The sequence below is a fragment of the Podarcis raffonei genome, chromosome 13 (genome assembly GCF_027172205.1).
Source record: "Podarcis raffonei isolate rPodRaf1 chromosome 13, rPodRaf1.pri, whole genome shotgun sequence".
NCBI lineage: Eukaryota > Metazoa > Chordata > Lepidosauria > Squamata > Lacertidae > Podarcis > Podarcis raffonei.
In genome coordinates this window covers 8181990-8197839 of record NC_070614.1, presented here as the reverse complement: position 1 = coordinate 8197839, position 15850 = coordinate 8181990, and the positions used below count along the sequence as shown (strand labels likewise).

Here is a 15850-nt window from a genome sequence, read left to right as displayed (position 1 = left end):
TACTGTGATTTTATTTTGTCGTATCAGCCACAGAGAAAACACAAACCCTTTTCTTGGTGCCAAAAGTGACCGGCCCTACCAGTTCTGTGACTCCCTTTCTTGATACCCCAGAACTATGTATGCTATGATTCAAACCCAGGGCTTCATCTACTCTGCTAAGAATATACTTTTTGGGTGGGTTCAGCTAAGAAACTATACAGGCATTTAAATAGGTACTGTCTATTGTATTTGAAAAATAACAGTACACCGTTGGCTTCTGGTCATTTATTTGGAAATACAGGTAGTGAGCATCTGATCATAGATGTCCACACCACCTTTAGTTTTATGTATAACAAAGAACTGTTTCAGGTTTGGGTGTCTGAGACTGTTGCATCTTTATGGATTGAAGAAAGGACAATATTTGTCCTTTTAAATATATAACTTAAAAGAGTGAAACTTTTTGAAAATGAAAAACAATGCTATTGCCAGTTTAGAGTCTGCCACACAAGTGATTTTTTGGCAGTATCTATTGCTGCAGTTACAATGATTTTCAATTTGTGTATTTGTATGAGCCAAGAGAATGTTTGTGTGGCAATGCCTACCAATCAGTTCTTCCCCCTACTAATTTTTGGTTTGTTACAATTTCTTTTTTTTCCTTTTCAGTCCAATCCTGGTATCGTCACTTGCCTTGATAATAACCCTCATAAGCTTGAAACGGGACAGTTTGTAACTTTCCGGGAAGTTAATGGAATGCAGTGTTTAAATGGATCCACACATCAAATAACTGGTAAGCCATGTTTTGTATAGCTTTCCTGCTTGTGCGAAGCCACTGTTTTCCAAACTGATAGAAATGCATTTTCCTTTCATGTTCTGCTGTGTGCACTGCCTTAACTCTGTTGCTGCCAGTTCACAACATTGTTGTTCAGCATTGCTCCATAGTTGGAAGACATGGCTTGAAACTTTCTGTAGAAATGCCTGCATCAAATCTTGAACCCGGGCTTAGGGCAGAACTTCAGCAACTTGCTTAAGCTTCTCCCCATGACAAGCAGGAGTTAAATACAGTGGTACCTCGGGTTAAGTACTTAATTCGTTCCGGAGGTCCGTTCTTAACCTGAAACTGTTCTTAACCTGAAGCACCACTTTAGCTAATGGGGCCTCCTGCTGCCGCTGTGCCGCCGGAGCACGATTTCTGTTCTCATCCTGAAGCAAAGTTCTTAACCTGAAGCACTATTATTTCTGGGTTAGCAGAGTCTGTAACCTGAAGCGTATGTAACCTGAAGCGTATGTAACCCGAGGTACCACTGTACATTGTGGAAATGTGCTTGCTTTGCATAATCATAGAAAAGTAGATTTGGAAGGGACCCTGAAGGTCATCTAGTGCAACCCCCCCTCTAATGCAGAAATCTCAGTTAAAGCATCCGTGACAGATGGCTATCCAACCTCTCCTTAAAAGCCTCCAATGAAGGAGAGTCCACCACCTAAGATTTATTTAAACACATGTTTAGTGTTAACTCTTTGAGAGTCAATTAGGTTTGCAGATCCGGTATAAAATCAAAAGTGTTTCTCTGCTCTTTCTGTAGTTCTGCTTTATTTAACTACCTTGTTAACAGCGATTTACACTTTCTCCTCTCTTACAGTGGTATCACCTTATTCTTTTAGCATTGGGAATACGGTGGATATGGAACCTTACTTACATGGTGGCATAGCTATCCAAATAAAGACACCTAAGATATTCCATTTTGTAAGTATCCTGCATAAAGACAACAGTCAGCAGTGATCACATCTGTTTTCACCTCTAGAAATCATTGAAACTTGGTGCTCAGGCCAGAGATCTGACTTGTTGAATAAAAATATTATTTAGCCCTTCTCCATATGAGGCACCTGTATAACTTGATCTCGAAAGGGCAAGGTTATGTTAAAATGTCAGAACATAAAATCAGGGATACATAAATTCACTTACCACCCCACCTTCTTACTATGGTGAACGTCTCTCGTTTCTTCTGGTGGTTGTGCTGTACTTCAAAGGGGTTTGCAGTACATTGGATGTATAACTACAGGGACAGTTCTTCTCCCTTGATTCTGATTTTGTCTTGAGCTTTGGAGGTGTTTGAAGCCCCTTGATTCAAGGAAGTAGTCTACACATCTTTTGCTTCGCCTTTGCCTCAGAGTACCTGTAGGGCACAACACAAGGTTAGGTACAGTTCCTGGTCTTCTCACTTGGGTTGCAAAGGATCTGTACATCAGATCACACATTTTTAAGTTGCACATTTAAGCATTGTAACTTGGAACATGATGTGTTCCAAACTCCTTTTGTCCCCACTTCAATGTTTTCTACAAGTTTTGCTCTTTACATTCTCCTGTACCCTGACACCTATTCACTTACTATACATAGCAGAGAGTAAAAGGGTGCATTCATTGTGATGGAGGCTAAACCCATCCCTTGCTCCTAGTGAGATTTGTATCTGTGGTGCAGAGGTAGGTTTTCCTCTCCCCAACAGTCTTTCCCATTTAATGTGTTCCTAGCGAGCTATGATGACTCCCATTTCTGGTTTATTTTTTGAATTGTATCTACAGTTACACCCTGCTAAAGTTTGCAAGCTAATCCTGGGAAGGTTTGGGAAATTTTAAAGATGCTTGCATGTACTTTGCTTTCTTCTGTTCTAAAGTGTGTGCAAATTGATTTTTTTAACTTTTAGCAACAGCTGGAGAAGCAGTTGATTAACCCAACATGCCTTGTTGCAGATTTCAGCAAGCCTGAGGTTGGTTTTGCTTTGTTTTGTTTTTAATATGACACTTTGATTTTTATATATCGTATACTGCATTTGTTTTTCCCTTAAGGCCTTAGTGGCTCTTAGAGCTTAGTGGCTAGTCCTTAGAGCAGAGCTTTCCAAACTTTTCATGCTGGTGACATGCTTTTTAGACATGCATCATTTTGTGAGTTTTACTAGCAAAGTGGAGGTTGACACCCCTACACACTCCAGCTGACACACTATTGTGTCATGACACAGTTTGGAAAGTTTTGCCTTGGAGTATACAGACTACTTCTTATGTGATTGCTCTGCATGTTACTGATCATCCACTATTTTCTCCTCCTTGCAGGCCCCTCTGCAAATTCACATTGCCATGCTTGCCTTGAATCAGTTCCAAGAGAGTTTTGCTCGTATGCCGACAATTGGGTAACGTATCTGTACCACAGCTGCACAAAGTTTGGCTTGTTGGGTACACTGTTAAAATAGTTAGAGGTGGATAGATTGTTATCAATAGCAGTTTAAACTGTAACTCATCAGGTTATTTAATTAACTGAGTTGCAATCCCTTGCACAGTTCAACTGTTTACAAATCACTTGAGCTTCTGTTGGATTTAATCTGCCTAAATGTGTGCAGAATTGAGACCATGATTTTCTTATCCCTGCTACTTGGGAAAGTCATGGACAGAGAATCAATTTGTTATGTCGGTTGTACAAGAAACTTCAACTGTTGTCTATTTAAGGACAGACTATGATGTATTCATATAACATTTAAGACTCTCCACTGCTTCACGGCCATGAATTGGAACTATTGTCCACAATATGGTACGTGTTTGGGGGTGGGATTAAAGAGATATTAAAGTGGAGCGGGGGCTTGGCTAAAACCACCTTGTGAGTTCTTCTATTTTATGTATTTATTTAGGAGAATTTATACCCCGCTTACTAACTGAAGTTCTCAAGGCACCTTGCAATATATTTAAAACACAATAAAATAGACAGTGATACAACAGTCATAGAGCAAGGGGAAAGTGTGTGCAAGTCCCCCCTTCATTTGTTTTCCAATGTTCCAACAAATACTGCTGAATCTCCTGACTGTTGAAGCAACTAAATGTCATTCTCACATAGGCCAGGACTTTCTCCCAGCTCTGGTAGCAGATATAAGAGGTGCTGCGTGGAGCAGAGATGCTATGCTTTTTGTTTGGGTTTCAGGTGCCTTCAGGATGCTGAAGAGATGCTGAAGATGGCAGTGTCCATAAGTAAAACATTGGAAGGCAAAGTGAGTAATTTCGTGCTATCCAGCATACTCACCTGTGATTGTAGTATGCATGGTGCATTTAAATGTTGAACTGAACTTTGTGAGATCCCTCATCGTCTTCAGTTTTCTGCTGTAGTTGGTCTCTGCTGGCTCTCTTGTATGTTTTACATTTATATCTTTTATCACCTGAGCATCTTTGTGATGCATTATAGTACCTTCTTTTGCATCAGTCATAGAATCATAGAATCATAGAGTTGGAATAGACCACAAGGGCCATCGAGTCCAACCCCCTGCTAGGCAGGAAACACCATCAGAGCACTCCTGACATATGGTTGTCAAGCCTCTGCTTAAAGACCTCCAAAGAAGGAGACTCCACCACACTCCTTGGCAGCAAATTCCACTGTCGAACAGCTCTTACTGTCAGGAAGTTCTTCCTAATGTTTAGGTGGAATCTTCTTTCTTGTAGTTTGGATCCATTGCTCCGTGTCCGCTTCTCTGTAGCAGCAGAAAACAACCTTTCTCCCTCCTCTACATGGCATCCTTTTATATATTTGAACATGGCTATCATATCACCCCTTAACCTCCTCTTCTCCAGGCTAAACATGCCCAGCTCCCTTAGCCGTTCCTCATACGGCATCGTTTCCAGTCAAAAGCTGCCATGCATGGAAACTGTTCAGAAATGTAATTAAGACCATTGCTCAGCTCCCCCAAAAGTATTACACAGCTTTCCATGGTTGCTTCAGCTTAGCTTTCTTAGTGAGCATTCTGTTGAGAATTTGTATTTCAAAAGAGGGACATGCCATCTAAATCTGTCTTTTACTTTTTTATTTTTACCCCCCCCCCCCACTATATAGGAAACGTTAATATTGACCAATGAAACTTATGCATGACTCAAACTCTTAATGTCTTACACACTCATCTTACTACTAAAACACACATACATATTATGAATGAATGAGCAACTATTCTCCTTATTTTATCCTCAGAACAGCCCTGTGAGGTTATGTGGCTTCTCATTTAAAAATGGGCACAATTGTTGGGATTGTGTTGTTACCGTCACTGTGTGACACTATGATGTGAAACAACTCTATTAAATTTTCGGATTTTAATGTAAAGTCTACATAAAGGTTTACTCAATTCTTTTTTAATTTGCATTTTCAAAAAGAGGAACAGAGAGCATATTTAACTCCCCTCCCCCATCTCACTTACAACTTCATACCAAATACAGCATGTATACATATACCATATGACTTCCCTTCCATGCTTTTCCTGGTTCCTTTCGCTTTTATACTACTTTTCTGTAAGCGCTGTTTTTACATCAGTAGTAAGCTGAAATTGCCCAAGCTTTTCAAGACAAATTTTGAGCAACAGTTTGAAAGAATAGAAGGATTATAATCCGGTGAGGGTTATGTAAACAAAAATGTAGCTTCGCTGATGTTTTCCTGTTAGCTGTTTCTTGCTTTCAAGGAGCTCTTGTTCCAACATTTTTCATGCAAAAATGTATTCCAGGCTAACAGCCCATGTTGGAGGATAATTTTTGTTTTCTAGGGCTGCCATGGCTACCTCATGCAGTGAGAAGCTCAGTTACCAGTTTGTGATTGCCCTAATCAAAGGGACAGAAGCTGAGAAGTGAATTTTAATTGAGAGACAGCTCTTACCTCTAATGTGCTTTACTTCCCATGTTTACTGTGCACCAATTTACCAAGTCAGCAGCTTACTAATTCTAAAGAATTCAACGCTATTTGTATACAAACATTGTTCTTACTTTGTTTTTAAATTGTAGCCTCAAGTTAACGAAGACATGGTGAAATGGCTATCAAGGATGGCTCAGGGATCTTTGGCACCTCTTACAGCAGCACTCGGGGGTGTTGCCAGTCAAGAAGTCTTGAAAGCAGTGACAGGAAAATTTTCTCCCCTGCAACAATGGGTCAGTTTTCTTTGTTTTGGATTAGGTTACATAAATTTAGGGACGAGAGCATTCTGTGAGCATAATATTGCTTGTGTTCAGATGAACCATCAAAGATGGTGGAGAAGAGCAAATGACACTTGTGCATGAGTGTTATTCTCCCTTTCTTGCATCCTGGCCTTAATTCTGTATTTCAGATTTAAGCAAGCCATAGTGTACTATTATGTCCAAACTGGCAACCTTTTGGTTTGAGTGAGACTTCAAGATTGTCTGTATAGTTTGCCAGGAAGTAATGAATTAAGCCCCTGGGGGGGGGGGAGTTGACACCTGAGTACAGTGTTAATTCATGATACTCCACCATGGTCTAGAGCAGGGGTCAACAACCTAAGGACCACAAGCGGCCCACGTGGGTCATTTAACTGGCTCATGAGCTGCCCCCGAACCGGTTCATGGCAGCAGCCCTTCTCACCAATCATTCCTGCTGTGTTGCCTTATCGGAGTGTTCCCACTATAAGATAGGATGCATTACTATAAGGAATTACTACAGATGAGAGTGTTGGGATACTGCCAGGGAGACATCATCCATCAAGGCCCCATGCCGTCTCCGGACGTCCCATCGATCTCTCGTAGAAACGCAGTATCAATCAATTAGCGACATGAGCTCCAGAAATTACTTGCCACATTCCAGAACTGATGCACGCTCTTATCAGCAGATAATGCACAGCGAAAGATGCACCCAGGAGAGCATTATTTACGTTTATTCAGCGTTGGTCAGAACAAAGAAGTAACATGACTGCCTGCTTCAGTATTCAGGCTCTGAGTGAGACGAAAGCATAGACACAACAGTGACATCCTGTGAACAGGAAAATACGCAGGCTGTGACACAAACATCCTGCTCCCATTTAAGGTGGAACGGAAATATCCTAACAGAGAGTACAGTCATACTTCGGGTTACAGCCACTTCAGATTGCGTTTTTTCGAGTTGCGGACTGCCAAAACCTGGAAGTACCTGAACGAGTTACTTCCAGGTTTCAGCGATTGCGCAGAAGCGCTAAATTGTGCTTTGCACATGCGCAGAAGCACCAAATCGCAACCTGTGCATGCACAGATGCGGGTTGCGAACACTGCGGGTTGTGAACGTGCATCCCGCACAGATCACATTTGCAACCTAACCGTCCACCGTATTAAGGATGTTTAAATTTACAGTATCAAAGCCTACTAATAAAACAATATTAAACTGAGAAATAGTAAATTATGAGACATAGTACTAGTCAGCTGGCAAATCATCCCATAGATATATATTGCTTTTTGCACACATATCAGTTTTGTTTTGAAGTAAGCAAGAATCAATTTATGTGCGAAAGATAAAAGAGTTGGTAGAGGGAGGTAAGAAAGCATTGCAGTATATCATTTCAGACTCTTTTAAGTATGACATTCATTTCTGTAGGCTTTCCCTTCTTAAAAAAACCAAACTACTCCCTGCTTATACTAAACATTGTGGAGAAAGATCAAGCAACCATTTTCCTGTTGTGTTAGTGTGCCACATAAAGGGAACTTCTTATGTTGGGGGAGCTGTAATTAATGCAATACACCACCAGCAGTCTGAAGTGGTGCAGTCTAGAATTCTATCACACCAGTCGACTATCTTGTTCGGATTCCCCACCCACCCACCCAGGTTGTATGCTGTAATAAAATATTGTTATTTTTACTGTAGTTTAAATGTTGTAAGACATGCTGAATTTTGTTTTTTTCCCCTCCTCCTCCAGCTGTATACTGATGCATTTGAATTAGTCACATTTCTAGAAAAAGTGAGCCATGAAGAATTCCTTCCAAGGTAAAAAAATGGCACAGTCAAGCTGCTTATGCTCTCTCTGTTCCTTAATCAATTAATTTGTTTACTTCTTCAACATTTATGTTCCACCTTTCTTCCAAGCAGCTCAGAGTAGCGTAAATTATCTCGCCTCCCCACCAATTTTACCTTCATAACAAACCTGTTTAGTTGGATAGAAATGCTCAAGGTCATCCAGCAAATTTTGATCCTCCTGGTCCCAATCCCAAGATAACCACACGAATGCTGTTGTTGTGTCTGAAGGCATGCATATTTAAAAGAACTTACATAAAACACATACGCGTGTGTACTTTTTTCACCCAGTGGTTGGGAACCTCAGAGCTAGGGCCCTATGTGCAGCCCTCAATACTCTCCCTGGGTCATATCTCTCAAGGATCCTCTCCCCTGCCCCCTCTGAATGCTTTTGCCTGGCTTTGAATTATGGTAATACCTTTGGCTTTACGGGATGGCAAGGGAAGAGTACATCAGTTGCCCAGCCTGCTTATGCCTCTAGCCCTGCCCACCCAGAAGGGAATGTGATGCTCAGAATGAAAATGTTCCTCATCTCTGCCCTAACCCATTGAAGCAGGCCCTGCTCAGAGAAGATGAGGTTATCCGAATCCAGAGGCGCATAGGGAGCTGCCTTATACCAAGGCAGACGATTTATCTATGTAGCTCAGTACGTTCTGCATTGACTGGCCCTGTCCCTTCAGGGTTTTGGGCAGGAGTCTTTTTTTTTTATTTAAAAAAAAAGATATTTATTAAGATTTTCAAAATATTACAAAATGAAAAAAGAAAAAAGAAAAATACAAAATAAAAATAGTTAAAAACAATTCCACCTTTCCATTACTTATCTTCCATTTGCTTGTTTCCCGGACCTCCTCACACCTCCCTTTTTTGTATTCCAGTTCAATTTGTTAGTTCAGCAAATCCTTTCCCTCTTTGTTTGTCCTAATCTTTAATCTTAAGGTATTATAACATTAAATTTTTACCTGTTAATAATCCATTTTTTCATATTCCTTTATAGCATTACAGCTAAAAACCACTTAACTTCTTATCCAACATCATTCTAACATTCATTAATTTTACAGTATTTCTGTAAGTAGACTTTAAAATTTTTCCAATCTTCTTCCACCGACTCTTCTCCCTGGTCTCGGATTCTGCCAGTCATTTCCGCCAGTTCCATATAGTCCATCACCTTCATCTGCCATTCTTCCCGGGTGGGTAGATCTTGTGTCTTCCAATACTTTGCAATAAGTATTCTTGCTGCCGTTGTGGCGTACAAAAAGAAAGTTCTGTCCTTCTTTGGCACCAATTGGCCGACCATGCCCAGGAGAAAGGCCTCTGGTTTCTTAAGGAAGGTATATTTAAATACCTTTTTCATTTCATTATATATCATCTCCCAGAATGGGCAGGAGTCTTTCCCTGACCTACCTGGAGATGCTAGGCATTCAATGTGGGACCTTATTCATGCAAATCATGTGCTGTGCAGCTGAGCTTTGGCTCTTCCTGGCTATGCTTGTCTGTTTGGACTGCAGGGGTCAGCAAACTTTTTCAGCAGGGGGCTGGTCCATTGTCCCTCAGACCCTTGTGGGTGGCCGGACTATATTTTGAAAAAAAATAAAAATGAATGAATTCCTATGCCCCACAAATAACCCAGAGATGCATTTTAAATAAAAGCACACATTCTACTCATGTGAAAACACGCTGATTCCCGGACCGTCCGCGGGCCAGATATAGAAGGTGATTGGGCTGGATCCGGCCCCCGGGCCTTAGTTTGCCTACCCATGTTTTAGAGCAAAACAAAACAAAACACAAAACAACAAGAATATGGCACCTGAAATACTGATAAGACTTACGTGGCATACATTTTCATGGACTAGCGCCAACTTCATCAGTTGCCTTCAATTGACAGCTGTGTATGTACACAGCTCTGGACCTCAATACCTTAAGGACAGCCTGTCCCCATGCAAACTGACCCATACCCTGTGCTTGGCATCTGAGGCCCTACTCTATGTCCCCCCCTCCCAGAGAGGTTTGGAGGGTGGCAACAAGAGAACGGGCCTTTTCTGTGGTGGCTCCCCAATTGTGGAATGCCCTCCCCAGAGAGGCTTGCCTGGCACCATCATTACATGTCTTCAGGCACCAGGCAAAGTCATTCCTCTTTACCCAGGCCTATGGCTATTAAATAATCTACAGTCTGTCAGTGTGTGAGGGAGAGGGACTGTTACTATTATTTTCTTATTAGGCTGCCTGTCAGTATGCTTTTTACTATGGTTTTATTATGTTTTATCATTGTTTTGTAATGTGTTTCTAATGTTGTACACTGCCCTGAGATCTTTTGTTAAAGGGTGGTATATAGTGGTATATAAATTGTATTATTATTATTATTATTATTATTATTATTTATTATTTATTTATTTATTTATTTATTTATTTATTGTCGTTGTTGTTGTTGTTTAATGCTTTTTAGAAATGCTTATTTTGTGATATTGGAAGGAGGAGAGTATGCTAGGGAAATATGAGCATCTTTGTTCCCTTCCACTGCCATACACAAGTGAAGCAATTCCGAAACATTTTTGTCTCTTTTCTATCAATGTTAATTAATTTTATTTTATTTAAAGCCAGCTTGATATACAATACAGTGCAATCTTTATTATGGTCCAGAGACCCAACAAATCATTACAAAGCAATGCACAATTCAGACAGCCTACCTCCAGGTTAAACAAGCATATTGTTCAGATTTAAAGATAGGGATCACTGGTTCTTGCAACCACCAATAAAAACTTCACCACTGCTAAAGTTCTAGCGTTTTGTCCGGTCTTCCAATAGGAACCTGACATAGTGAGCCTCTGATTTTCCCGGGAAAGGTACCAGCAAGGGTAATATCAGTTCAGTCCTGGCTTGCTCATATTTCTCACAGTGCAGCAAAATATGTTTGATAGAATCTGTCAGTGTTATCTTCACTCCTTTCCCACATCTGTCTGCAACAGAGGGGACAGATACGACGCCTTGAGAGCCTGCATTGGAGACTCCTTGTGTCAGAAGCTGCACCGCCTTAATGTTTTCTTGGTAAGCATGGCTTGTAGGATAAGTCTGACATTATGTCACAGAATTGTAGAGTTGGAAGAGGGACCCTAAGGGTCATCTAGTCCAGCTCTGTGCAATGCAGGAATCCTGGCCTCAGCTGCCCCTGGGTGGGCTTGAACCACCAGCCTGGTTAACAGCACTGACCCTATTGCCTTTGTTGGATAGTAGTCTGTAATATATTGCAGTAAGAAAACCCAGTGGACAAGTATGTTAGAAATTACTGTTCTGTGAATTAGTTGTAACTTTGAAACTACCTTTTCCTGGAAGTTTAGAACATATAGTGGTGGGTTAAAAGATGCAAAATACCCAGATGGCTCATAGTGATGCCTTTAATAGTAGGAGCTGGAATTCTGCATCTTTTGATGCGTTTCAGTCCAGTATTTAAGGGACGCAGGTGGCGCTGTGGGTTAAACCACAGAGCCTAGGACTTGCCGATCAGAAGGTCGGCGGTTCGAATCCCCGCGACGGAGTGAGCTATTGCTCGGTCCCTGCTCCTGCCAACCTAGCAGTTCAAAAGCACGTCAAAGTGCAAGTAGATAAATAGGTACCGCTCTGGCGGGAAGGTAAACGGCGTTTCCATGCACTGCTCTGGTTCGCCAGAAGCGGCTTAGTCATGCTGGCCACATGACCCGGAAGCTGTACGCCGGCTCCCTCGGCCAATAAAGCGAGATGAGCACCACAACCCCAGAGTTAGCCACGACTGGACCTAATGGTCAGGGGTCCCTTTACCTTTTACCTAGTCCAGCATTTAACTTCAGATATAATCTGAAGGTATGGTTATAATCTTCTCCTTAAGGCATCTTCTATCTTTCATTTCACAATTGAAAGGCTGTCTAAATTTCCAGCCAGTAGTATGTCCTTGGCGCTCTAACAGTTTAGGGATTTCCCCCCCAGAATTTTGTGTATTCTAGTTTTATCAAACAAGAAGCTCAAGTAAAAGTTTAGCTGCCTAAAGGATGGGAATTTATAATCTTTTAAGGATTGGAAATTTATACATCTATTACTTTGCAGGTTGGTTGTGGTGCGATAGGCTGTGAAATGTTGAAAAATTTTGCACTCCTTGGTGTTGGCACTGGACGAGAAAGGGGCATGGTAGGTTTGGTTTTCCATACTAATTTCAGTTCCTTTTACTCTGTTTGCAAGTTGTTTAAAAATTATTCTATGAACTTTAGTAAGATCAGATCTATTATGCCTTGGGTGTGATAGAACTTGGAGGGGAATCTCTGTCCTGCCAGTTCCCCCATGTAATAATGGAGGATGCTTTGTTACAACTACACGTTTGGGTTCTGTAACCTCACATTTCCATGTTTTGGTTTCTGTTTTTGAACTTCCAGAAATCACAATGTATTGGAATATGTGTTTATCAGAATTCTAGGTAGCGCTGAACTACCATAGCAATTTTGATACATCTGTATGTTAGTTGGTCAATCGCTATGTGGCATTTTTAGGTGATAATTTATTAGTTGTAAAAGTAAGCCTGAATTCATGCCATTTTGTAGTCCTGTTAATTGGAAAGAGCTATGATTTTGAATATATTTATGGGCAGGAATGACTACTCAGTATAAGATGACATGCATTTTTTAGGGTAGAGGGGAAATTCTCTCTTAATAATCATTGGGGGGGTAACCAAATTGAGGGCTTTCAGGACTGATTCAAACTAGAAACAATCAAAGATTTATATTAACCATAACTTGTAATTCCACCTATTTCTCCAACCTACTATAGGTTACAATTACAGATCCTGACTTAATAGAAAAATCCAATTTAAATAGGCAATTTCTGTTCCGTCCACACCATATACAGGTAAGTTGGAGCGGTTGGTGAGAAAAATCAATTTGTGCATATTTTTGAAAAAGTCAAGTGTGGTTGTGGAATCAACTTTCTATTTTAAGAGCTATTTTAAAGTTATTGAGGTAAATCTTCATATATTTACCCTAGGACAAAATAAATTGATTTTGTTGGTGAAGATGTGGTTAACATCAGCGCTGTATGCATAGCTCAAACGGCAGAGCACGCACCTTGCATGTAGAAGTTTGACTGATTAACGTTTTTACTTGCTTAAGTAGTGTTTATTTTAATGATTGTTGGATTTGTTTGCTGCATTTTATTGTATTGGTCTGGTTTGGATTATATTATTCATTATACAATTAATAATTATTACCATAATTTTATTTTATTATTTATTATTTTATTAATAAACAAAATAAACCAATAAAGAACACAAAGAAATACTGTTGCAGTGGGTTGAAAGCAGCTTAAGATTGGATATTATCCTTGAATTTGTTGTTCCAAAAAAATTACAAACGTTATATGTGTTCTTTGTAATAAGTTAGCTTAAACATATAATAAAAGTATTTAATCTGTTGTCCATTTTGAGTTTCTTTTGTAAATAAGGCTCAAAATTATTATTAAAAATAATATTTTAGGTTTAACCATGGTATCTCCAGTTAAAAGAATTTTGGTTAGCATGGTTGGGAGAGAGAGAGAGAGAGAGAGAGAGAGAGAGAGAGAGAGAGAGAGATATGCTATAGAGAGGCATTGCTGGTCCAGATTGCCAGTATTCTGCTGCTGTTTAATAAATAATAGCATGTTTCAACTTTCCATCCCTAAAAATAATTCTCAGTGCAGCTAACAACCACATCAGTGGAATAACATTAAAGAAAGAAATCGGGAAAGAACACCAAAATAGCAACAGCAGTATTAAATTAGTAGCAACATGAATAAGAATCCAGATTTCCGTGGGTTAAGGAAGTGTTAACTGGGTTGGGTGATAATCACGAGCTATGATGAACGCAGGAGAGCAGAACTGTGGGAGGTGTAGTGACTAGATGTATCCATAGTCTTGCTTGGCTTACACATGCTCTATAAATGGTCTCTGAGCTTTCCAGTTACAAAATACAGTCGTACCTTGGAAGTCAAATGGAATCCTGTTTGACTTCCAAGGCGCGGCTTCCGATTGGCTGCAGCCAGTTGGAAGCTGCGCCAGACTTTCATGCTTCCAAAAATCATTCGAAAACTGGAAAAATCACTTCCAGTTTTCAGTCGCTCGTGAGCCGAAATGTTCGAGTTTACAGGCGTTCGGCTTCCGAAGTTCTACTGTATTTTATTTTAGGAAATGTTTTGTATCAGCCTCAATACAGAACTTTGATTAATTTTTGCTGTCAGTTCTTTCCAGAATTAAAGAGTTCAACGTGGTAGAACAGAATGCTTTATTCATTTTCTTTGCTGAAGAGTCAGCGTTACGTGTCTATTCATCTCATTATTTCATACCTCATTTCACTAAAGGGATGATTCTTTTGAGTATGTTATCAGTGATTTGGAAGCTTTTGTTTTGCATCGCAATTGCCTTTTTCCAGCAAGAATATTAACCAAAGTTTATGAATATTTTAATTTTGCTTAGAAGCCCAAAAGTTGTACAGCAGCAACAGCGACACGAAACATCAATCCTCAGATCAAGATAGACCCATATCTGAACAAAGTTTGCCCAGCTACTGAGAACATGTACAATGATGATTTCTACACTGCACAAGATGTAGTTGTTACTGCGCTAGACAATGTGGAAGCAAGGAGATACATTGACAGGTAGGTGCATAATCTGAGAGTTAAATTTGTACCCTTTCCCACCCTTCATAGCATTTCTGTCCTTGCCACCCTTCGCGGCAGTTTTCCCTGTGCTTTCTTGGCACAGCTGTGGATAATTCAAAACCAGTTGCCTTAAATCCACTTCAAGCCATGTTTTTAATCTCCTGGTTTGTTTAAAATTAGTTTAGTATTTAATTTTATTTATTTATATATATATATATATATATATATATATATATATATATATATATATATATATCTGCCACCATTGTGAAATGGTGAGCACAGCATGTCTTTTTTGTGAAAAAATGCCTCAATAGCTCTATTTGAATCAACTTTTACTACTACGACGGGTTATTGTTCTACTAGTTTTACTGGAATTTCTGATTGGGAATGTTAACTTGATTAATGACCCAACAATGTGTAGTTGCAAATGTATCTAAAGTGTTATGGAATCTCATGGGGGTCCTGCTTACAAATGCATTGGGTTTGTGACACATTAAAATATATACATCTGGTGGCAAGCTCAAGGCTTGCTCCTACACTACACTATGTGGTCAGACTGTGCATGGTCTAGAAGTATATAAATCTGAGGTCCTAACTTGATGCAACACCATTCACATAGCAACTGCGTGAATAGGTGGTGCTTGTTTCTAAAGAGAAGATAGCCAGCACAATTTGGGACTACTTCTATACTGTAAACAGCCCTGTGGTCCTCGGATGAATGGCAGTGTATAAATTTAATAAAATAAATGAATTCCACTAGCCCCCAATCTGGATTGGACCCCAAGCTTTTAACTTCTTTGCTCTCCCCTGTGCTCTGATCCAGATTGGCCCCCTGCCTCTTCCGTTGGTGCTAAGAAGCAACAAAGGGCAGATGGGCAGATAAACACTGTGTTACATTTGCTCAGTAAGACCTACGGAAGAGGTGTTTCTCCATGTTGTTCGAGGAAGTGTGGCAATAGAGAGCCTTCCCTGTGGCTGTTTCTAAGCTGTAGAATTCTTCCTAGGAAGGCTCATCTTCTGCAAACCACAGAGGCATAAAGATTGAGAAAAAAGGAAGCAAAGCAGATTCTGATCACAGGGCATTTCCGGAATTTTGCATTTCTTAGTGACTGTTCTCAGTTGCGTTAAACTGTAGGCACTGGGTGTGATATGGCTAGGCTGTTTCTCCATCTTGAGTTTTGGTGCTTTAGATCACTGCCTGAAATACGTTTCAAAATCTTGCTCAGGTGCAGGAATTGTGTGCCTTAGGTATTAATATACTTGCCTAATCCGTGGAGATAATGCATTCCATTAATGATATGCTTCCTCAAACCACATTCTTGCCTTTCTTTGGCCTTATAAAGACCTTCCTTTTTTGACTTGCCAAATTGAAGATCTTTTTTCCTGATTCACCAAATCTATATTGGATTTATCAGTAATTTTTAATTTATTCATGATATAAATGGTTTTAAACTTGCC

General features: G+C 40.0%; 1 protein-coding gene across 2 annotated transcripts in view; it reads left to right on the top strand.

Moving 5' to 3' along the window:
- Positions 1 to 15850, top strand: part of UBA6 (ubiquitin like modifier activating enzyme 6) — a 42650-nt gene that overhangs the window by 12471 nt on the left and 14329 nt on the right. For both annotated transcript variants that reach the window (XM_053363200.1, XM_053363199.1), the window contains 11 exons: positions 643 to 766; positions 1617 to 1720; positions 2676 to 2738; positions 3079 to 3155; positions 3935 to 4001; positions 5764 to 5907; positions 7653 to 7720; positions 10708 to 10786; positions 11816 to 11896; positions 12530 to 12607; positions 14205 to 14386. In XM_053363200.1, coding sequence (XP_053219175.1) covers positions 643 to 766; positions 1617 to 1720; positions 2676 to 2738; positions 3079 to 3155; positions 3935 to 4001; positions 5764 to 5907; positions 7653 to 7720; positions 10708 to 10786; positions 11816 to 11896; positions 12530 to 12607; positions 14205 to 14386 — 1067 coding nt within the window. The remainder of the gene's footprint in view (positions 1 to 642; positions 767 to 1616; positions 1721 to 2675; positions 2739 to 3078; positions 3156 to 3934; positions 4002 to 5763; positions 5908 to 7652; positions 7721 to 10707; positions 10787 to 11815; positions 11897 to 12529; positions 12608 to 14204; positions 14387 to 15850) is intronic.